This window comes from Paramisgurnus dabryanus, chromosome 17, assembly GCF_030506205.2.
Source record: "Paramisgurnus dabryanus chromosome 17, PD_genome_1.1, whole genome shotgun sequence".
NCBI lineage: Eukaryota > Metazoa > Chordata > Actinopteri > Cypriniformes > Cobitidae > Paramisgurnus > Paramisgurnus dabryanus.
In genome coordinates this window covers 22,426,411-22,450,347 of record NC_133353.1, presented here as the reverse complement: position 1 = coordinate 22,450,347, position 23,937 = coordinate 22,426,411, and the positions used below count along the sequence as shown (strand labels likewise).

Below are 23,937 nucleotides of genomic sequence, written 5' to 3'. Positions count from 1 at the left end.
ACATGCAAACATTTCTGTTTCATTCACGAGTTCATCCTTTGTCTACATACCAAACTGATCAGTAATAAAAAGCATCTGTTTCCTCCATATGCACTCTTACTCAGCGTTTACAAACAGTAACTTTTCAGGCACAACACTATTTATGCCTTCGTTTTTTTAATATCTAGCACATTTCTTTGTTGGGCTATAGATGAAACATTGTGCATTAGGTGAGATATAAAAGGGACGAATGAGGTCATTTTATACTTTCAACCTCCAGCTATTCATAAACCCATTCTAAACAGCGAAGGAGAAAGGTTATAAAATGCATCTATGAAAATAACCCGTGACTAGTATCACATGCTTAGTGATTCAAACAGTTCCATCCTTAATGTGACTAACATACAAAAGTCAAAGTGGCAGGTCTCAACTAGTTGGACAACAAAAGTAACAGTAACATTCATCTCTCAGGAATGGTTAACAAAGAAAACAGTGCGTTTCATTATATCTTGCTTCAAAAAAAACCCATCACTTCTACTCGACGAATACAAAAACTACTCCACATACCAAGTGTCAAAATGCCAGCGCTTAGCTCATTTCCGGCAATATGAGCGCCTTTGACTGATTTGAATACTGTTACGTTGAGCGCGGGGGAAAAACAGCCTACTGGTTTAACAATCTATCAAGATGGCGTGCAAAGCAACAAGTGTGCACAGCACTTGTTTTTAACAGCTGTGTCAGCAAGTGCAGCATTTGTCCCGTCCAGTGCCGGCCGCCCATTACACTGTGCAACAGTTTAGCAGCTGTGCAGCCTTTAGAAAGCATGCGGGAGACATCCTGTTTTTAAAGCTGGATTTGCTGGGGTGTATAGACCTGACCACAGAGAGAACGATGCTGGATAAGCTTATTTGGGGAGATGAACTAAAATGTTTATAGGAAACATTTATGATGAGCTTATAATACATATTAAAAGAGTTGTCAGGACCCCCCCCCCCAGTTAACGCAACAGTTACAAAATGAATCACTCATCACAAACCTATGTAGCCTTTAGAAAGGTGTTTCTACTCCTGTGTGCAAACAAATGAGGACAAGGTCAAACATTAAACCCAAAACACATTCTTTGCAATCTTATCTACTGTAGCATGGATTCCAAAGTTCTTAGTGCCCCAGTTTTGAAAATATGGTACTAAACCCAACGACACAGTCAAAGTGAGAATATTTCATGTGTACTACCAGAACAAAAATTAAAAAGAAAATAATAGGGCAAGTGGGTGGAATTTTCTAGCACAGAATTGCTAAGCATATTTTCCATTTCACTTTGGTTTGGCTTCTTATAAAACTGGAAACTCCCATGCACCATAGCATAGCATAAAGTCATAAAAGACGGCAGAATTGGCAAGAATAAGAATGAACTAAAATGTTAAAATGACTAAGTTTAATTCGAAGTTACAATTACATAGCTGATTCTGTACATGTTTCTCAAATGGAGTAAAGCAAAAAAGATGAAACGAATAGAATGAAGCATTTCTCTTAAAAATTAGTTCACTCTACCATGAGCACTACACTGGAAATGCAAGAATGGAATAATCCCACATTTTAGAAACATAACTGTAAGTCAATGACAATCTGGTCAATGCATTAAGTCTAAATGGTAAAAGGGATACAAAATGCATCCCTCTGTCAACAAACAATCCTGACGTTTTTATCAAGCTTTTTTTTTTCGAGCACAAGACATCACTCTGTTTGATTATGTGAAAATAAGTTATGCCTATGACAACTGTTACTTCCATTATTATAGCCCAAACGTTTTGCATAAAATGTTCCATGGACTCATTTACAAGTTTGGATGTCAGTGATATCATAACTATGGCACGGTTTAAGGTCCGTTTCACCACATAGCTACTTACAGTTAGTATGCTACTACCTCCTCAGCAAAACTGTGATTTGCTACAGTAGATGTCAAAATGTCTTTTAACACACTGATGGACCTGTTGTCGGAGACAAACCAACAGATTTTTGACTTTCTCAAAGAAACAAGCTAAAGACAACAAAGATAAAAAACCTATACTGTCAAAGGAAAAAATAGAGACTCTTTAATCAGGAATGCTTTATCATGTTAAGCCACAGTCCATGGTGTGTGACAAGTGTATGCCACAATACACAGAAAACTATAAGCAAACCAAACCCATTATATTTTAAAGAGAAGGTTCAACTCAAAACAAAAATAAATGTTAACTATAAATCAAAATATTACGAATATTTGTTGGAGACATCTGATTTTCTCCAATATTTAGTTCATTTGTCCTAAACAGTCAGTGCCAAACGGTGTCATTAAGACTTGTAGTTAGATGTCAACCAAGTTAACCCCTCATACAGTCCGTCACCGGTGGTCGCACAGGAGGGCTGCACGTACCAATTCCTATCTCGGATGCGGGTCAGTCCCAGTTTTTCCTGGATTTCGTGTGGCTTCATGGCGTCCGGTAGATCTTGCTTGTTGGCGAAAATCAAAATGATGGCATCCCGCATCTCGCGGTCGTTGATGATGCGGTGGAGTTCTTGCCTGGCCTCGTCTATGCGATCTCTATCCGCACAATCCACCACAAAAATTAACCCTTGAGTGCCCGTGTAGTAATGTCGCCAGAGGGGACGGATCTTATCCTGTCCACCGACGTCCCACACGTTGAACTTGACATTTTTATAAGTGACCGTCTCCACGTTGAAACCGACGGTGGGTATGGTGGTCACGGACTGGCCGAGCTTCAACTTATAAAGGATGGTGGTCTTCCCTGCGGCATCCAATCCGAGCATCAATATTCTCATCTCTTTGTTACCAAATATCTTTGACAGCATCTTCCCCATCTTGTAAACTGTTCATAAATACTTAACACCTTCCCAAAAAAAGTATGATACTGTTTGTTTAAGAGACAGTACAGCGTTGCTTGTTTTTCTTCAAGATTTCTTTCTGGGAATGTCAAGTTTAGAAGGGAACAGGATGACAGGGTGTGTATAACGTTAGTATCTGGGAATGAAGTAACTGTGATCAGTGATGAAACAGGCCGTCAACGTAGAAAAAATACTGGACTATTGATTTAACGACAATACTGAAAACGTTCAGTACCACATGTGATGCAGAAGGTCAAAGATCGTTTTGTTAAGCTTTTGCTCCAGTTGCGGGGTGGTACCAGTTTGACCAAAAGCACCGCAATCAGCAATAATCCAAAGGAAACAGCGTTTAAACCAATATCTCAGTGCTTTTCCGGTGTGATTTTAAGTGCTGCGAGGCCTCTTTAAGAATTTTCGGTGTTTCAAGACTTCCTTCTGGCGTGTGAATGTCCGTCTCTGGGGCTTTTCCACGTCCTTCCCCCAAATTGTAACTGGATAGCAGCTGAAGACGTTCAGAGCCTCGACTGTGAAGCATTAAATTGTCCGGCTGGTAACGTTAGGTCTGTCATCCAGGTTGCCCGAAGCTGAGGCGCATCGATTTCAACCGTCCCGAATTCGAATTGTGCCTCACGTGCCCCTGAGAGACAAGAGAAGCTCAGAGGGAGTGCCAGTAAAGAGCAACTTAGCCTGCTAGCTTAGCCGGCCGAACAGCGATTAAAAATTCGTCAACAGATTCTTTTCGGACACATTTTCGACAGGATATATTAAATATAATGATTAAAAAGTTCTTCTTATTCATTTTAGAGACTAAATTTGTTTCAGTTACCTGCAAAGGCCCACCATTCTCTAGCAGTGTCAACCCCGGTGCTCACTTCTACAATCAGCCGACTTACAACCGCCGAGTACAGTGTGAAACTGGCTACGTCAACAATAACCAGCGGAAATGGCTGTTGCAGCCCAAATTTCACAATAAAGGTTTTTAGCAAACGTCAAAACTGTTCTTGTAGTAGTTACTGTATATAAAAAAATACAGTCTGTAATCAAAATAACTTCCATTGAATGCCTAACGTTAATTTGTGTTAAAAGTTATATTTTAGCGAATTACCGATATTTGTTTTTAATATTTGTGACAGGAACAAATGCACAGTGCTCCTCATGAATGGGTCAGAAATTGTGTGGTAATTATGGAAAAAAAATGCTAATAGACTATACCATTTAATAATAAGTTAATTTTTTATTTTGTGCACTACCAAATTCCAATGGCAAAATAAATACGAATGGGAAATACAATTTTTAGCATAACAATACAATGTTTCTCAATGGTCCTTATGCACTGCTGCTAATTTGCTACATTATCTCAGGACTTTAAAATTGACATAGTTTCATTGTTCCTCTCACAGCACGATCTTCTGATCTTCTGACGCAAATACCGCCTAAGAAAAACCGGAAAAGGTGTGGGTAAGACTATAAAGCCGTTGTGTGGTTATTTTGTGCCATTGGCTTAAATGCATGGTGCTAGAATCCCACAAGTTACACTTTCGCACATTAAAACTGTCCCAAGTTCATAAAACAGTATATAATAACATAAATATAGCTTTAACTTTTATAATACAACTGTTATTGCATTTAATGGCAATAATAGCAATTAATAGCTGTTTAGTAGCGTTTAATAGTAACTATTATAAACTTTTCCTGTAGATTCACAAAATTACATCTTACAAAAGGGAACGTGTATGTACAGCACAGTTCAATTTTCAGTAAGAACATTGTGCACGTAATTATGCCATCTAGCGGTCCTGATCCTCATCTTTAACAGGTTTCCTGTTTGGTACATGAATAATATATATTTTTTTCATTATAACGACGTTTCTGTTGCGTTTACCAATAGTTGTAGGAGTCTTTGATCATATGAAGGTTTGTAGTTGTCCACAAAAAGACAGTTTGGTAATGTAAAAATAGTTACATTTTACTTAAGATTTAAGACTGTGATATTTCTTTTACAAGACAGTAATAAAACCTAGACTCAGGTCAATGGCGACATCTATTGGTAGGAAAAGATTACAACATTACATGAGGGCAATACTTAATTGCTTCTTCAGCTCCCACATCTCACATATTTCAAAGTTAATAATTTATTTGATTATATTCAGAGCATTTTAGCATTTTGTTAAGTCTACAACTAATTGAACCTATTCGTATTTTGTACTTGTTTACATGAAAACCAAAGTGACGTGATGTGCATACAGTAACTGGGGGCTAAATAAACCACACATTTTGAATCCTATACAGTACTCAATTTGTAACCGACTAAAGCTTTCATACGCTCTTTTAAAATAAAATTAAAAAAGTTTTTTTTTCATTTTATAAAGCTTTTTTTTGTTAGGAACATACATGAAATTGTGCATGCTTAAAGTTAAAGGGATAGTTCACCCAAAAATGAAAATTCTGTCATCATTTTCTTATTCTCATGTTGTTCTAAACGTGTATGAATTTATTTTTTTCTGATGAACACAAAATAATATATTTGGATAAATGATGGTTACCACATAGCTGACTGTTACCATTGACTTCCATAGTAGGAAAACAAATATTATATTGTACTCTGATAAATGATGAAGAAGATAATTTGATAAATGATGGTAAGCACACGGTTGACGGTACCCAATGAATTTCATCCTATTTGTTTTTCCTACTATGAAAGTCGATGGTGACAATCAGTTGGGTGCTTACCATAGGGGGCTGACATTGTTACGCCCCATTTAAGGAGACAGCTTTAGGCAGGCAATTAATTATCAAGCCCAACTTTAAGTTAGTACAGTTTAATTTCAAGTTTAAATATATGGTTTAATTTGCCAAGTATAGTGTCTATAAACAGTTTTCACAGGCAGTAAGCTACCTGAAAGCTTTAAGCACTGAACAAATAAATTACCTTCTTGGAAGAAAATTAAACATGAAAATTTTATAACTAGAAATATGTAAAAATTTAATAACATAATACAGTCGCTCTGTTATTTCAAAAACGATTTTGCATTCATTATACACCGCGTCCTCATTGGTCAAACACTTTTACATCATGTCGTTGACAAATGAGAGAAGAGGGTGTGAGTAAAGGTTATTTTCATTCCTATGGTCTATGAGGCATCCTGCATGGACATGATGATAAAACGTTTACTAAGATGGCTTTGAATATTTTGGTAAGAAAAAACGCTAATGTTGATTTAATTTCAAAGCGTTATCAATTCTATAGCAATATTTTTCTCACAATAATATCATATAAATTATATAATATACTATACTATACTATAATATAAAATAATATAATAAAGTATAATGGCATACCTGTGTCGTGGGTTTCCAACCACGTGTGTGAAAGTGTTTAAAATAAATGCGCTGTCTCTTTAAGAAACACAAACGCTATTCGCGGTGGCGCTAGGTTAGCTAAACAGTCAGATATGGCGGAATGGAAGCGCACTACATCGGCTCCGTCTTCAACAAGCATGACCTCGCTGGCCCGAGCCCTGTCTCAGACCAGGTTAAATCAACTTGACCAAAACGATCTATTTCAGTCGCAGACATCTCTCAGCCGGGGCCAGGGACGCAGGAGAAGGAGATCGAGCGGTACCAGTGTCGACTCTCTGGACATTAGCCCCAGTGCCGAGGCGAGGGTTCTGGTCATAAATACCGGTGGAACCATCGGAATGATGTACCACAATAACGGTAAACACCTGACTGCACGAACGATCAAATGTAACGGATGATTACCATTCCAGTCATTATGCACACAACATTGCAGGGTTATAGAGTTATGAAGATATAGAGTTAAATGCTCACACATAAAGATTTGCCCTCCAAAATATTTTGGGAGTCAAGCCACACTTAAACGTGTATTTTCACTCCCACAAATCTCAAAAAAGAGACATCTAACGTTATAAACCAATGTTTTGCAATTATATTTAATCCACTGTCATTTCAAATGTATGTATGGTGTTCTCTTGAAGTTCGTAGGCTACAGTTTGTAGTAGAAGTATGCTTGACAATGTTTGCTTGAAATGTGCTCTTGTGATATCTTTATTAAATGCCATATCATGTGTAGCTTATATTTGGGGCACTGTAGGAATCCATGTCTCTACAAGATGTTGCTTGTAAGATACTGATGCAGGTACTCCAAAAAATGTCATTGTGATCCTATAAGTAAACTTTTTATTAAATTTGCATGCCCACACAAAAGACACATAGATATTTTCCTGGTGGAATATGCAGCTGAACTACACATGTGATTTGATTATATAACACAATGAAGAGTAAAACATCATGAGGGGTTTGTTTACGTAATTTAAAAATAATAAAATCAGTGTAAGGTAGATCATGCTTTATTAACATTTTAAGGATGTATGTTTGTCTTTACAACCACTAAGCTTTAGTATCAGTGTCTGCACAATAATACTACTTTTCAAAGCTTAGAACCTCAAATTCTTATTTTTCAGTGTCATCCATAAAATGAGAAAGAAATCAGTATTCAAAATTATGCATTATTAAAGTTGGCATCTTTAGGGTCGATCACAAAACACAAAAGTGGACTCATAAATAACAGGTACGCATTTGGCAGACGCCTTTATGCAAATCATTTCTAGGTAGCCTATAAACTTAATGATTTTGCTGTTGCATGCTCTGCCAGTTTGACTGAAACACAGAGTTCAAGGAGCAGTGTGCTTGTGACAACAGAAATGCAGACGTTTTGCCCTGAAACAAATGAATTTGGATGTTTTCACTAACCTCTGCATATCAGAAACTTCCAGTTTTAGACTTAAGATCAAGGACATTGTTTTTCAACACTATATTTTTACTTGGCAGCTGATCCGACTCATTAAACACATGGACAGTGCTAGTCAAATGGTAGGCGTGCTGTTTATGTAACATGACACTGCATGACGTAATATTGCATTTACTTTTCAAACACCAATAAAAGATTCCTAATAAATGGCAAGTGTTTCACTTGACAACAAAGTTTGACAATTTGAACTTTGAAAGGTAAATGCAATTGGAACTTTGTTGTTCCAAAAATCTTAACATAGAAGTTCTGTCTGTTAGTGTGAACTGCAGTACTGTGAGCTGATGCAATGTCTTGCAGTCTGCCCTTCAAGCTGTGGGAGTGTTTTGAAAGTCAATACTGAATAAATTAAACAAGGAAACCTGCCATCACATGGGGTTAACTTTTAACTTTCGTCTTAAGGCTTTTTCAAGAAGTCACTTTTATATATTTTGAAGTTGTTGATTTTTATTAACTAACAAATTGAGACTTATGTAACTGTGGTTATATGTATTTTTGCTACTTTACAAATGCCTTTTTTATATATTTTATTGTTTATGACTTTAAAACTCATAAAAAATCCACAAACCATGAAAGCCAAACAATGATTTCACTATTTACGGTGAAAAACCAATTTGTAGCCATTTTTACACACTGCAACAAAACGGGATTTAGATTAAATGAGTCATGTGATGTGTGAGGAAGATAAAAATCAAGGTCAAAGTTACATATAATTTGTGACCTAAATATCTATGTTGTAGGTAAAGTAAGTTAGTTTGAAAACATTATTCAATTTTTTAATTACAAAATGCTAGGCAGTGGAATTAGATTTAACAAGACAAAAGTTCAAAAATTGGAATCTGAAATAGACACAAACAGTGCGATTTGTTTGTTCAACTAAATGATTTGGGATAAACAGACAAATTTCCTGGGATGTTTTACTCCTGCAAACAAACTAAACTAATAAGAGGGTAAAAATCAATCAAAAGTCCTTAATGTTTTTAAATTTGTGTTGTTTCCAGATTGTTACATCATGTTTTGTGTCTGTTTTTGTTTTATAATAGAGGACAGATTGTTACTGTGCATTGTACAGGTCCAGTGAAACAGAGACTAACTTTGTCAACCAGAAGATAGTCCAATTTCTATGGATAGTTTAAGGGATAGTTCACCCCAAAATAAAAATTACCCCATGATTTTACCTGAAGCCATCTTCGGTGTATATGATTATCTTTATTCAGATGAACACAATCGGAGTTATAAAATGTTATAAAATTTACATTAATCAAATTTACAAAGATCCAAGCTTAAATTTTTCAGTTCTCAGGAAAACGTGACTGCAGAAATGATAAACCAATATTTGTATCTATAAAATTTACTGCTGCTCTGGAATTACCTTGATTTTTTTATTTTTATGACTGGTGTGCTGCAGCATTTGCTATCAGCTGCATCTTTGTTCATAATATTCTTATCAGCTTTTTTTATCCTATCTGCAGTGTTGTGTCCAGAACCAAACGCACTAGTCAAAACTTTACGCAAGCTTCCCATTCTGCACGATGAGCAGTACGCACAACAGACCAGACTGTACGACTATTATGATCCTCCAGAAATCACCCTGGTGCTGCCGTAAGTTCCCTCACAAATAGTTTTATAATTTATTTACTCCCCAGATGTCAAACCACTTATAGGTTGTGTTTTATAATTAAAATTAAATGTTAAATTATATTTTAAATGTGTTCAAAAAGGATTATAAATAAAACCAAGATTTATTTTCCAAGTGTTTGATGAAAAACAAACTATAGCCAAAATTATAATCCATTGATGAAAGTTTTAAACTCACTAGGTTTGAGTCATATTTGAATGATTGTCTTCCATCACACATTTTTTTTAAAGACTTTATAAAAACATTTTTCATTGCAGCTCTTTTTATTGATTTGAAGTGTTTCTGTCATGCAACCCGTGGAGGGTGCTGTTTCCTAATATTTTGAGATGTCAAAATTTACTGATAGCGAAACTGTGTGTGTGTTATTTTGACAGGAAACCCACTCATGCTGCTGATCATCTTTTTCATGGGTCCTGTAGTACTGGTAGCAGAATGTTTGCCCTTGTGGGATGAGACATAAAAATTATATGTGTACTTGTAGAACTGTTTGTGTATGTTTGCATGATTTGTGCAGTATTTTGCCTGGTAGTTGTTACTTTTCTGGGTGAAGCTGTGAGAATAGCAGAGTGAGACCGTACGATGGATAGTATGTTTCACGAGTTCGCATTAACATGTATTTGATAGGGAATGAGATAAAGCATATTTGGCGTGCTGTCCGAGGAGAGGGCTCCTAGCTCGGAATTTCAGCCCAAACCCAGAGTACTCCCCCCTCTTTAACTTGGATAAATGAAACAAGATGAGAGTGAGGTGATGAGGTGGAGGAGGGATGCTACAAAAACTGTCACGGGACAAAGGGGAAGGACTGCTATTTGGCTTTTTAGAGTTTATGCGGCGTTGCGCAGACCGATCGGCGGCTGACTTGAAGCAGTGCATGCCGGTTAGTAATTTTGTCTGACTTGAGCTGGTGCTTAAGGCAAGTGACTGTGACGTATGGTTTTAAAGTACCGCGGGAGCATTTCGAAAGTAGCTGGCTACCTCTCCAGAGCGGCTGCACGGAGTTCTCATGACGACACAGCTCTTCGTGATTGGTCGCCTCACTGATGCCAATGATCACGTGCGTTTCAAGTTTAATCCAACCTTCAGTTCCACTAATAAACATTATAAAGTCCATTTTTTTAACAGCTAAAACACATTAATATTCATAAATATGTTATAATGTGTCGTGTAATAAAATAAAAATGAAAATACCAAACTCTATTTGTATTTTAATAATGTAGGCTTGTTCCCCATTATTTTCAGGCATACAGTATAAGCAGAAATTGAGTTAAATGTTTCTGGTTGCAACTTTTTATTAAAAAGGTGATTTTTTTTTTTTTTAAAAACAAACATCTAATTCACTTCATTCGCGTAAAAAAAAAAAAACATGGCACACACGTCACTACGGCAAACATCATGTGTCCGGCTTGACGGCTCCGCTCCTCCCTCGACTGCAAGCGGCAAACCTCGCCGATGGGTCGTCACTGAATTTGCTCATCAAAAACAAGCCTATTTATAGGCACCTCTTCCCGCTGATTGTTTGGAACACATGACCAAATCATTCTAATATTGCTTTGGCACACATGCGACTAAATGATAAAAAAGTGTTTGCGAGATTTAAATTGTTCACACAGAGTTTAATTCTGCATCTTAGCTGTCTTCTATTAATATTTGACATCCATTTTTTTTTGTCCATCACCAAAATATTATATAAAAATAATAACAGATATCCACAGTGTGATATATGGTAGATTTCATAGTTAAAAAAAATTCAGTTTTATCTATAATTTGTCATGAATTTGGACTTGGTGTATAAAAAAACCTTAAAGTTACACACTGGCATTAAAATAATCTGCTGAAAATCTATTTGCATGATGTTGTTGTCAGGCTGCTCTTTTGCTGAAAACTGAAGGCTTATGTGCTTAGCCCTTTTTTGCCTATTTGTTTGATCTTTGAATTAATTATATATCAATGGGCCAGTTAGGTTGTTATTCACTGTATCCAGCCTCTTTGGGGTGGAAAATTGAGTATTACAGAGTGGACAGATTTTGAAACTCTTTCACCATACAAGGTCTGTAGTGCGTGAAGTGCATATTGGGGCGATGATGTGTGATGGTTGTCTCATAATATTACTAGTTTTCTTTAAATACTATGGGATCTACTGTAGTTTTTCATGTGTGAATGTTTTACTCCTCACTTCCACCTTCTTATCAGATCCTCTTTATTTTGACAATGTTTCATTCTGTGTTGTTTATCATTAATATTGTTTTCCAGGCTGAAAATAAGACATGGTATTATGTAGTTTAATTGAATGCATTCAACTGCCACAATTTTTGTATGATTAAATTGAAATGAATATATATATATTATAGATATTATACCTATATCGAACATCTACCTAACTTTCTGTTTTGTGCTACATTATATTTATTGCCGTTATTTGTAAATAATTTGTTTTCCAACTGTGATTTGGATTTAGCAACCAGTTAACTTGTTATAAAGCATGTTCACGCATAAAGGCTTTAAAATGTTTAAGTAATATTTCAATAGTTTTTAATCCTTAGAAAGAAAATATTCTTGCTATTATATTAAAGCTTATAAACGGTCGCACCAGATGACTGACAAGTGCCCTAGACTACCGATTAAATGACTAATCAAAGATAATGACTCTTGTAAAAGACGTCAAACAAGTCAAAACAACACCCGTCCGCTGTCTGTCTCTTTCTGCTCTATTGTAAGCTTTGTCTTCCCATGTATCTGTTTATCACACTCTGTTATACACTCATAGCAACATTGTTTGGTAAATGATACTTTGAAATATAAGTCGGTGCTATTTTTGAGGTAAGGCTTATCTGAACAGTTGGGTGGCTTGTTCATCATAGTGGAGGTTTGAGTTGTGTGCGTGTGTGTGTTTCTGCTTCATCCCCTGCTGTTCTATTGATCTATCGAATAAGGCTTGGGCTGCACCCTCCTCCATGTCTTTATTTGTTAGTAGGATGTCATAAGGGTTGGGAGGATTCCTTTTTAAAAACGGAGAGATTAAAGCAATCTTTTCAACAAGCTATAAGCAGCCACATGACTCTATTAGCTCATCTGTGCTTCTAACAAGGGTAACAGCACTTGTGGGGCCACATGAATATTTATGTGGTTTTAGGACAAGCCACCCGTTTTTAATTAGGACATGGAGGTCATGCTAATCTGCCCACTCTCTGCTCTTAAATGGAGAAAATCCCAACAGAGTTCCCTCTCATCATGACAGTAACCCCCACCGACACCGCGAGCCGCCCCCCTGAGTGATGAGCAAAGTCTAAGGTCTGATTCTTCGCAACATTTGCTCATCCCTCCTCCCCTTGATACACAAAATCACACAAATATACAAGGACCTGCTTTCAGAGGGCCATAATCTTCCTGTCTGCACTTTTTGCCTTTCACAATATGGGACAACCCGCTGCTCAGGCAGACGAGCCCCTTAAATCGACTTTGCTCTTACCCCCCCCCCCCCTTGCTGCTTTTTCTGAGAAAACCTGAACTCAGGCCAGCTCTTACTGTCTGTGAATAATCTGTCCATTTGAGTGAAATCTGGGCTTTTTGTTTGTTTTCACTGGTTTAACTTAACTAGTTCGTATTTGTCTATAAATAATTTTCACCTATTTAAATGAGATGTGTTGCTTGACTGATGGAGCTTCTTACTGTTTCAGTTTATTTTTAATTCTGTATGGTTCTCATTTCAGCATTTTTCATTTCCTTTTTTTTTTTATTGTAGAATGTCCAAACAGAACAAAAGGATAGTGTATACGGTTTTAGAGTACTGTCCTCTGCTGGACTCCTGCAATATGACCACAGATGACTGGGCCTGTATTGGTAAAGACATAGAGGTGCATCACTATAACAAATTGAATGTGAACAGTTTATTTATGACATCAACTCTTAAGGACAGAATCTTCTTAGCTAGAATGATTTTATGACAGTTAAGATCAATTAACTTTAAGAATGTTCATAAGATGTGTGTACAATTATGACATTTATGGAAAAGCACAATATCTGTTTACACCTGTTATTAAGATGGGTTTTGGTCGATCAGATAACAAGTAATACAGATTTTAACGGTGTGTGAAATGTTTTGAGCTTGTCCACTTTTTACCACATTCAGAGGTAGTCGACTCGAACATTCGACCGGATTGCTTTTGTGGTGTAGATGTGATTGAATGTGTTTTAATAACCACAAAAGAGTGTCTAAACTTCGCCTATTGATCTAATGTGCAATGTACAATGTTTGTACATTGGACCTGTTGTGTTCGACATGGTCTTAAAATTAGGGCTGTCACAATGATAAAATAATCGTCCCATCGCGATTAATTGTCATCATCGCAATGAATTCAGACTACCGCAATGATTGCAAATCTCTTTAAAAACACAAGGGGGAGCTGCAGCACCTGTATAAATGAGATAATATCAGATGGCGCTCTTTAACTGACAGTGTATCACGATACATTGCAAAGCCATTCAATACAGTGGGAAAAAACGCATTTAAAGAAATGCTGCAAAACTTTGATAAGCACTATAAACTGCCAGGTACAATTCCAAATTAAGGGAAGTGAAGGATACTTAAAGATCTGTAAGGAATAAATTTTTGCAGCCACTACAGACATGTTGTCCAGTACCAACTTGACCTTAGTAGGATTGGCTACAATTTATAGCCTGTTCTGGTATAGTCAATTTATTTTGAAGACATTTTATTGTGTTAATTTCTTAAGAAGAATTTTCAGTTTTTGAAAGATACATTTGTCTGAAAATTATTTCATAAACAAACAAAAAAAGTATGAGAATTAAATGTCAAAGCAATAAAACAGGCAATTAATCGTCATAATTGTCACAATTTATTAAACAATTAACCGTCAAACAAATTTGATAACTGTGACAGCCCTACGTTCTTTAGACCATCATTGTTAAATTGAAAGCTGCTGCTCTCTGCCTTTTTCATTACGGTAACCGTCATTGCATGAGCTCATTTCATGATTTGCTCCGAAATATCTGAGAAAGCCCTTACATATAGACGGTTTCATCGGACGCACGTGCGCTGACGCGCTACACGTCTGGATCCGAACTTTACTTCCGGTTTAGTTTTTTTAAGGGTCGGACTAGTTGCTAAACTGATCTCTTGAAAAAATGCCTCGTCAAAAATAACAAATGTTTTGGTTTCCTAGGTAATCTATGTGTTGTTTTTTTGCTTGTTATATAATTAAACTACGTTAAAGAACTTTTGTTGTTATTTATTCTTAGCGGAATTAAGCGGAAGTTACGTGCGGACCACGACAGCTGCTTGTTCATGTTGTTACTGCTGAAACCGTCTATACATGCACAAAACGCTGTGCAGCATGTTTACTAAAACACCAGCGGCACTCGCATAATAGTAAGCATCAACTAAAACCCGGCATTTCTTCCGCTCGTGTTTTAAAGGGATAGTTCACCCAAATTGAAAATTCTGTCATCATTTACTCACTCTCATGCTGTTACAAACTTGTATTAATGTCTTTGTTCTGATGAACACAAAGGATGATGTTTTAAGTAATGTTTTTAACGAAACTGATCAGAAGCCCCATTGTATTCTTTTTTTCTGCTGTGAATGTTAATGGGACTTCTGATCGGTTTTCATTTTTGGCCCATAGACCATTTCCTTAAAGTAATCAGGATGGAAGCGGTCGAAAGTAGGCAAAAGAGACGGATTATAACACCAGGTGTGAACGAATATGCGTCTCCCTCGATCGACCAAACGCATCCTAATATCAGGTGTAAATGTGCTTTATGATGCTCACATCATAAAAACAAAACAATCCACTAATCGTTTGAGGATCTGAAATCAATGCTAAAGACTTTATTTCTATCATGTTCACAGAAACACTATGAGAAATATGATGGCTTTGTTATTCTGCATGGTACAGACACCATGGCTTACACAGCCTCTGCTTTGTCCTTTATGTGTGAGAACCTGGGAAAGCCTGTTATCCTCACTGGCTCACAGGTAACACACCTTAATGTTAAATGTGCATTAACTTAATTATTAAACCTGTGGTTAACTTTTAACTTCTGTGCATCAAAATTGTGTGTTATTTCTTTTATACATAACAACCATTTTGTATCTGGCAGGTGCCTATTTATGAGATGAGAAATGATGGGAGAGACAACCTCTTGGGGGCGCTGTTGATAGCTGGACAGTTTGTCATCCCTGAGGTGAAACTGCCTTTTGTTCTTACTGTCAGATGCATAGGTGACCATTACACATGCAGTCCATAGCCTTTTGGTTATTTTAAGACTCATATTTCTGGTCAAATGTTAACATGGTATTGTTTTCAACCTTCACATCCTTTTTCTCAGTATTCATTAAATCTAACCTGTTGTAGAATATGAAATAAAATGTATGCATGAAAATCTATATATTTTATTTCTGCCATTTATATTAAGCATTTTTGATCTTTAAATCTGTGCAAAAAGAATGACGTAAACACGTGTAGTAGTACACCTGTACACCACCTGCCAAACAAGTCAGTACATGTTCTGATGGCCCCATGATAAGGTGTTTGTAATGAGGGTTGACAGAACTGAAATGACTATAGTTTATAAGAAAAAACTGTCTGGTATAATAAAGAGATATAAAATTGTACTTTTCAAATATAAGAAATAATCCCTTTCTGTCATTTTCTTCACAGGTTTGCCTTTATTTTCATCATAAGCTGTATAGGGGTAACCGTGTCACCAAAGTGGATGCTGGAAGCTTTAATGCGTTCAGCTCACCAAATCTGCCACCATTAGCCAATGCTGAAGTTGACATCAAAAGTAATTCCAGTTTATCATAAAGGTTTACGTACATTAACATTGATGTACAATAGAGTCTATGCATTTGGTATTGATGCTTGAAAATGTTTATAAACATGGGGAGCAATTGTTAGATAGAAGCAATCCAAATATGAGAATAATGGCTAACTTTAAATATAATTGGTAGTTAAAAAATATTTTTAGGACCAAAGCGTTTAAATGTATTAAGAAAAGCAATATTTTAAACTCTTTTATATTGATATTAAAAGATTCTTGCAGCTGAATTAATATTTTTACTTTTGAAAATGTAAAGTTATTTTATTTTTTGATTGCATTAGAAAAGCTGCTTGTCTAACTATATCCAAATAAACAGTAAAGCATATCCTACTTTAAGTGTTATGTTGGTACTGAAGTCATTGTGTTATTCTGTTTACTTAGACATGTAATAACAAGCATTTCGCTGCATTTTCTACTCTTTCAGTTAACTGGGATACTGTATGGCGAGCCAACACAACCTCTAAATTCACCGTCAACACGCAGATGAACCGTAATGTGGGTCTTCTGCGTCTTTTCCCGGGAATCACTGCTGCAACTGTAAGGCTGTGTGGTAATGTCTTAAAAACAAAGAAAAGAAATTCCTAACCTGTATGAGGATATTTAAAAATTAGCAAAACATGTTGGGTGTTCTTTTTTCTTTTCACTGCTACCATCATCCATATTTAAAATTATTTACTATTAAATCTCATTCACATTGCATTTATCCTGGTGTAATTTGTGTATAAGCACCACTTTTGAATATGCGCACAAATAAAATTTTAGAGCGATTTATTGGAACATTTTTAGTGAATAGACTGAAATTTAAATATTTTTTTTAAATGCATGGTTGAGTCAAACATAAACATTTTATGATTAATTCAACCCAGTGTTTGCGTTGCAGGATTTCACTTTGTTTCTACAAATTACAATAATTGTTAACTGTAGTTTCTTGTTTGTCCACCTGTGCTTAGTGTTGGTATCTAGCTGCTTTTATTTGGTCTGTATGTAATGAGGCAGAGTTATGAGGCATGTCTAATTCTTTACAAAAAAGCCAGGAGTTGGCACTAACATTTACGCCACTTCTATTAAGAGGAGTGGGGGAAGGATGCAAATATTTACTACCTCAATCTGGCTGTTTTGCCATGCACGGCCTGGGTAGATTTTTTATCTTCTTTTATGACCTCAGTTTTTATGGCAGATCCTTTATATAAGCTTCTGTTTTTATGACACCTCTTCACGTTCATTTATAGCCCTAATGCTAATATTCTCCTCTGTTGAAAGTCAGATTAAAATGATCTGGAACTGTGAAGATCTTGATGATTTATCCTGCACATTTATCCTTCTGTTTGTCACTATAGTTCATGTCTATGTTTATCACAAGGAATTGATAACACACTATCTATAGGCAGTTAGGCACTAGCCACAGTGATCTTGCAGTTATCATTTACAGAAAAATATTGTATCTATATATGACATTGCTATGAGTTTATAGAACTTGTCTTAGTACCTGGAAATGTATCCTAGTAGCTATGAAGTTACAACACGCTTGACTTTCATTTGACCTGTGCTAAAGCTCAGTTGTGTCTGTGGTTCCTCTGAAATGTCCTTGGATGTGCAGGTGTTTAGGAGCAACTCCAGATGTGCTGTAGTGGGTGTGGGGTCCACCAGGGTTTTAATTTAATCTTCAGCATCGTTAATTCTTTTCTCTGTGGGACACTTGCGCCACACACACACCGAAGTACAACAATATGGAGACGTGATGGGCTTGCCATCCCATTGGGACACTTCATGGAAAAATATAGCTTAAAATATAACGTATAGCTTGCAGTGTCTGTTAATAAATGGAACTTATAGCTTAGCTGTATTTCTCCACATGAATTTACAGCTTACATAACATTAACCAAAATTTGTTTGACTTTGCAAAGACAAAATGTGATTTTAATGCAGCCTTTTTTCCATTTTACCATTTAGCAATAAATTATCAGTTTTAATCTTTGCAGGTGAGGGCCTTCTTGCAGCCTCCTATGGAGGGGATCGTTCTGGAGACCTATGGCAGCGGTAACGCCCCTGACAATCGAGCAGACCTGCTGGAGGAGATCCGTAAAGCGACAGAGAGAGGACTCATTATGATCAACTGTACCCAGTGTCTCAGGGGCTCGGTCACAACCTCATACGCCACTGGCAAGGTATGGCTGTTTGCTTTTGAATAGCTATATTACAACAGTGTGTCATTCCTGATTGTTCTCTTTTAGGCCCTAAGTGATGCAGGTTTGGTCGCTGGGTGTGATATGACCCCAGAATCTGCTTTGTCAAAACTCTCCTATGTGTTGGCAAAAACAGACCTCAGTACGCTAGAAAAAAAGAAGGTATGCAAAGTGTTCTGAAAATGTGTTTTCAACCACATATACTGTATGGGTGTTTCTTCAACAACTTCTTGGAAATGTTTTACCGTCTGTTTGTCTGACTATCTATAGCTGGTAAATATTATTTTGTTTGTACAGTGGGGAAAATAAGTATTTGACACATCAGCATTTTTATCAGTAGGGGACTTATTATGACTCAACTTGTATACTTAAATGTTCAGATTTCTTTGTATGAATTAAATATTTGGCTTGATGGCTACAACTGGTGGACATTTTGTGTCTATAGCCCACTTAGAAATTCCCTTACTGATAAAAATGCTGATGCTGAAAATACTTATTTTCTCCGTTGTATATATAATGTCTGTCTGTCTGTCTATCTGGTAAATGTTATTTTGTGTGTATATAAAATTGTCTCATTTCCAGTCAAGCTGTTATTTTGTTAAATTGTGCAAAGAAAGAAACAAACTGTTACAACTTAACATTTTAACTATTGTCTTGGCAAAAAATTTTTTTATATAGACATTTAAAACACCACGATTTTTAGCACATAACTGTATCAGTTTACACTATTGACAGTGTGAAAGTGTGTTTTTAAGGGAGTTTATTTACCAAAAATTGCTTTAAATTTGCACCTGATGCTGCACCGAAACATTACATCTACCACCGTAGCATCAGGGTCGCAAATGGGTTAACAGAAAGGCAATTTTGACTAGTTTGGAGCAATTCGCTCCATACAGTGCAAGACATGTAATTTTAAACTGTAAAAATACATGATTTGTTCAAAAGATGCTGAGCCGCAATCTACGTGGTGAGATGATAGCTGACTTGGAGGGAGCAAAGCTGTCTCTTAGCGACAGTCGCTTTATTCAGGTTATTGCCAAGTCCCTCAGCATTAGCTGTAAAGAGGTGAGTGGGCCATGCACGCATGCAGTTCATATAGTTGTAAATAGTAAAGCCACATTCACTGAATGTATTCACAATGTTTTTGCTTCCAATACAAAGCAAACAACATCTCAAGTATTCATCATTTGAATGGAATAGTTCACCAAATAATTTGAAACCTCTTATACAAAATTTTTATTTTATTAATTAATTGCCATCATGCTATCTTGTATTAGGGCTCAAAAAGCTTTAAAGGGACACTCCACTTTTTTGAAAATAGGCTCATTTTCCAGCTCCCCTAGAGTTAAACATTTGATTCTTACCGTTTTGGAATCCATTCATCCGATATCCGGATCTGGCGGTACCACCTGTAGCATAGCTTAGCATAATCCATTGAATCTGATTAGACCATTAGCATCACGCTAAAGATAACCAAAGAGTTTTGATATTTTTCCTATTTAAATATTGACTCTTTCTTCTGTAGTTAGATCATGTACTAAGACCGACAGAAAATTTAAAGTTACGATTTTCTAGGCCGATATGGCTAGGAACTGTACTATCCCCTTGGTAACATTCAATAGCAGGGGACTATTTTCGGGAACTGCGTAATATCACTGCGCCTGCCACAGCCATGGTACGCCAGCAAAGTCCTTGATTATCACGCCAGAATGAGATTATAGTTTCTAGCCATATTGGCCTAGAAAATCACTACTTTCAATTTTCTGTCGGCCTTAGTACATGATGTAACTACAAAAGAGTCAAGTTTTAAATAGGAAAAATATCAAAATTCTTTGGATATATTTAGCATGATGCTAATGGTCTAATCAGATTCAATGGATTATGCTAAGCTATGCTAAAAGTGGTACCCCCAGACCCGGAGATCAGCTGAATGGATTCCAAAACGGTAAAAATCAAATGTTTAACTCTAGGGGAGCTGGAAAATTTTCAAAAAAGTTGAGGGTCCCTTTAAAAGCATTAAAGCAACACTATGTAGTTTTTTTTACCTTTAAATAATGCCTCTAAAATTATTTCAGTGATAGAACAACTTTTAACTGGACAAATTGTACTGTTGCTGCAACCTGAGCAGCCTCCTAGCTGCTACAAGCACACTCTGAAAGTGGCGGTGGAGGGTAGAGCACACAGCCCCCCCCTCCCCCTGCCTGCAGAAGAGTGTCTTATACGAGGCACTGTTGCGCTTTTCAACCACATGGGGGAGTTGTAAGTCATTTTTACATGGAAACTACATAGTGTTGCTTTAACATCTATGACTAAAGTAATCCAAAAGACCTTAGTTGGTTCATAAATGTCTTCTGAAGTGAATAGACATTTGAGAGAGAAAATGATTAATATTTTTAGGTAAAAATTAAATTAATAAATATATAAACCAACAGATCGGAGTGATAGATTCAAATTTGGAAGCATGTCGATAACTTCAAATCTCATTGGTTCTTACACATCTCCTATAAACTGAAATTTAATGTTTAGTTACATTGCTCTTCCCATTTAGTAATCAACAATAATATGACTAATGTTCTTAGGAGCTTGAAGCCATCCGGGATGCCCTAACACCTACTTTGGCCTGTGCTGCTGCTAAGATTGGAGACATTGAGGCGTTAGAGGCCATAAAAGAAATGGTAAGCAACTGGGTGTTTGCAGTTACATACCGATAAACCAGCACATGCCTATGCTATGACTGTATTGTATCACACTCTTTGTTAAGACACATGGGGTAGTTTCTTAAAACCTTTAACGCAAACTGTCAGTCAGGTTGGACCAAAATACTACCACTTCTGCCGAACAAATGGCCCTTCACCCATAATTCCAAATACCTGTTTTTAGACCAGTTTTGAGACCTGTTCTGACAATCTTTTTGATGGACACGTGCACACGTTCCTTTAGAACGACTCAACGTCTTTCTGCGGGCTGAAAGATTGAAAGTTATGTGCAAGATGATTTATAATCTATTTCCAAATTACAATGGGTTTGTGTTTGCAGATTGGGTTATCAACACAATTTATTTGGTAAATGCATAGACATGCATACGGTATATTACATGTGTAGTTTGCATATCTATGCGCTTATCAGTTTGGACACAGTTGGTATAAGATAAATGTTGACCCTGCTTATCACAAACATTAGGGTCATGGCATCACTAGTTAAACAGAAGAGGAAACCAAAACATGTTTTTCATCTGCTGTTCGATAATGCAGATAAGGCCCCTAGTTCAGTGTACTGCTGTTTTATTTATGTACTCATACAGCTGATAACCCTAACCCAGTTAATTCATGTTACTTATGTAATAGATTTGGCTTGTGTTTACAGAAGTTTCTCAAGGTAATTTGTCTAGCATAATTATATGCTACCCCATATCATTTTAATTTTGTGATGCAAATACAAAATAAAGTAAAGTATGGTAGTATAGTCATAGTTCCTGCAATTTAAAGGTCCCATTCTTGCTGTGTTTTTGAAGCTTTGATTGTGTGCGCAATATAACATGTGTTCATGTTTCACGTGTAAAAAAACACGGTATTTTTCCACACAATTTACTTACCTCTATACCGCTGCTTTCACTGTCCTAAAAACGGGTCGATGTCTCCCTTGTCCTATAAAGTCCTTCTTTCAGAAATGCGTAACGAGTTCTGATTGTGTAGTTTGTTTAGTGTGTTGTGATTCAACAGCAGCTTAGCATAGCAGAGCCGTTTGAGCCTAGCGGGCGACTGACATATTCCTGTGGGCGGAGTTTAGTCAAAAACTCTTTTATTGACATCATTCAATCAGGAAGTAGAAGACTGTAGTCCAAACTGGCTGTTTGCTGTAGGCTTTGGAATGGGAATTCTGTTAAAGAAAATATATCGCCTGGCAGTGAACTTTGAGCGTTATCGTTTTGCAGGTATTATTTATGCTCTAACCGTGCGATCACACCAGACATTCGCGTCTTCCGCATCTAGTTTGCCCCTTGAACATTTTGAGTTTGCTCGCATCATTTGCGTGAAATTCTAGTCATCAAGACATTCACGCGGAAATTCACGTCATGGGAGGGGCTTCTGCGACTCCGCTCGCTTTCTTTAATCACGTCACTTCTAGAGCAAGTTCCTGATTAGTTAACGCAGCGCGTTTTTCCGCCAAAGTTCAAAATTTTCAACTCACACGTCTCCCGTGGCTCAATTCGCGCAAACGAGGTGGAATCGCTTGTTCCGCGGCACGCTAAACGCCTCATTCACGCTGCGAGACCTCCAGACGCGCGTCAACACGTCTTCACATTAACTTAACATTGGAATCACTTGCGCTTGACGCCTCTACCGCGGCTGGTCTGAACGCAGCATAACAGCAATATTACACACTAACTAAAGTTTGATAAATGGGATCAGGAAAAACGGGACCTTTAGTAGATTTGTTTTTCGCCTATGGTCAAAGTAGTGGAAAAGCAAAGTAACTGGATTGCTTATGACATCATGAAATTAAACCCACAGTACCACATACACAGTGTAATATAACATGTGTTAGTTTGATTACTGCAGTGTGTATTTACATTAGGTGACCCATTTTCAATTTGAGTATCGCTTTGACAAAGATTAGTGACTGTAAACCAGGGGTTCCTAAACATCTGAATCCAATGATCACCAGAAAATCGACTGGTGGTGCTAGAATCACCTCTTTAAAATTTTCTGTGATTACCTGTCAGGAGTAATGTGTAGCATTTTATTAAGCAATGCCTGCCTTAAACAAAACAAGGGGTATTATAGTTCCTTGGCAATCTGTTCGCTTGATGTTTTCCAGTTTGTCATTTCAAATAAGAGAGAAAAAAAAACGTAAATTCTAATAGGCCAATGAAAACAAATCGTACCACGCATTGTCCCTTGCAACACATACCCACAATTGGGGAGATGCTGCTGTGGACACATAAGGTATTGATACTCGTATGGGTTCTAGTCTTGCCTACAGCTTGTGTCAATCCCATATCTCTCTACCAATACTTTTATCCGACCCTTAAACAATCCAAAATCATTCAGTGAATTTAATCAAATGCAGTACTGCCAAAAGACTAACCAGATGATACCTGGTTTTCTACACTTATGTTGAATAATTTATAGACACTTTTATTCAAACGACTTAAAAATGTGGAGAACAATAAAAGCAATCAAATATGCAAAAGTAGAAGTAATGCACACTGTAACGGTACATTCACACGGGGCGTAAGCATTGACGCTTCCCATTCTCTTTTTATGGGTAAGGTCATGCATTGCCGAACTGAATTGTGGATCTGTCGGCGCCACGTCACTGCCATTGCTCGTGGCAAAAGTTAAACAATTTTCTATTTTTTAAGCGGCAACGCATCCGTCACCAAATCAGATCGCTTTATGCAAATAACGTAGACCGAGCCAGCCAATTATGTTTATGGAAGACCGGAGCATGTGTCATGGCCACTGGGATTGGCTGTGGCCACGCCTCAGACAAGCCTTCCGTCAAGCGTTAACGCTTTCACCCTGTGTGAATGTACCGTAAGTGCTGCGAGAAGTCCCAAGTTGTCTACGCTGTTAGAA

The 23,937-nt window shown here is 36.9% G+C and overlaps 2 protein-coding genes across 8 annotated transcripts in view; one reads left to right on the top strand and one right to left on the bottom strand.

Annotated features, from left to right (window-relative positions):
- Nucleotides 1-1,399: 1,399 nt before the first annotated feature.
- On the bottom strand, nucleotides 1,400-3,782 carry arf6b (ADP-ribosylation factor 6b). The gene is made up of 2 exons (XM_065288667.2): nucleotides 3,689-3,782; nucleotides 1,400-3,499 (listed from the first exon to the last, which is right to left on the bottom strand). Exon 2 carries the CDS (start codon nucleotides 2,836-2,838, stop codon nucleotides 2,311-2,313), a length of 528 nt encoding a protein of 175 aa, XP_065144739.1. The 5' UTR covers nucleotides 2,839-3,499; nucleotides 3,689-3,782; the 3' UTR covers nucleotides 1,400-2,310.
- A 2,181-nt stretch (nucleotides 3,783-5,963) lies between these two features.
- The window catches only part of aspg (asparaginase homolog (S. cerevisiae)), a 31,813-nt gene continuing 13,839 nt past the window's right edge, over nucleotides 5,964-23,937 (top strand). For 2 of the 7 annotated variants that reach the window (XM_065288666.2, XM_065288658.2), the window contains exons 1-12: nucleotides 6,284-6,579; nucleotides 9,163-9,292; nucleotides 9,704-9,739; nucleotides 13,069-13,180; nucleotides 15,199-15,324; nucleotides 15,450-15,533; nucleotides 16,010-16,136; nucleotides 16,597-16,709; nucleotides 18,152-18,337; nucleotides 18,404-18,517; nucleotides 19,301-19,420; nucleotides 20,935-21,030. In XM_065288666.2, the coding sequence (XP_065144738.1) occupies nucleotides 6,315-6,579; nucleotides 9,163-9,292; nucleotides 9,704-9,739; nucleotides 13,069-13,180; nucleotides 15,199-15,324; nucleotides 15,450-15,533; nucleotides 16,010-16,136; nucleotides 16,597-16,709; nucleotides 18,152-18,337; nucleotides 18,404-18,517; nucleotides 19,301-19,420; nucleotides 20,935-21,030 (1,509 nt within the window). In that variant the 5' untranslated portion in view covers nucleotides 6,284-6,314. Of the gene's footprint in view, nucleotides 6,057-6,283; nucleotides 6,580-9,162; nucleotides 9,293-9,703; nucleotides 9,740-13,068; nucleotides 13,181-15,198; nucleotides 15,325-15,449; nucleotides 15,534-16,009; nucleotides 16,137-16,596; nucleotides 16,710-18,151; nucleotides 18,338-18,403; nucleotides 18,518-19,300; nucleotides 19,421-20,934; nucleotides 21,031-23,937 lie in introns of those variants that run through there. The other 5 variants (XM_065288662.2, XM_065288661.2, XM_065288663.2 and 2 more) reach the window with 4 other exon arrangements.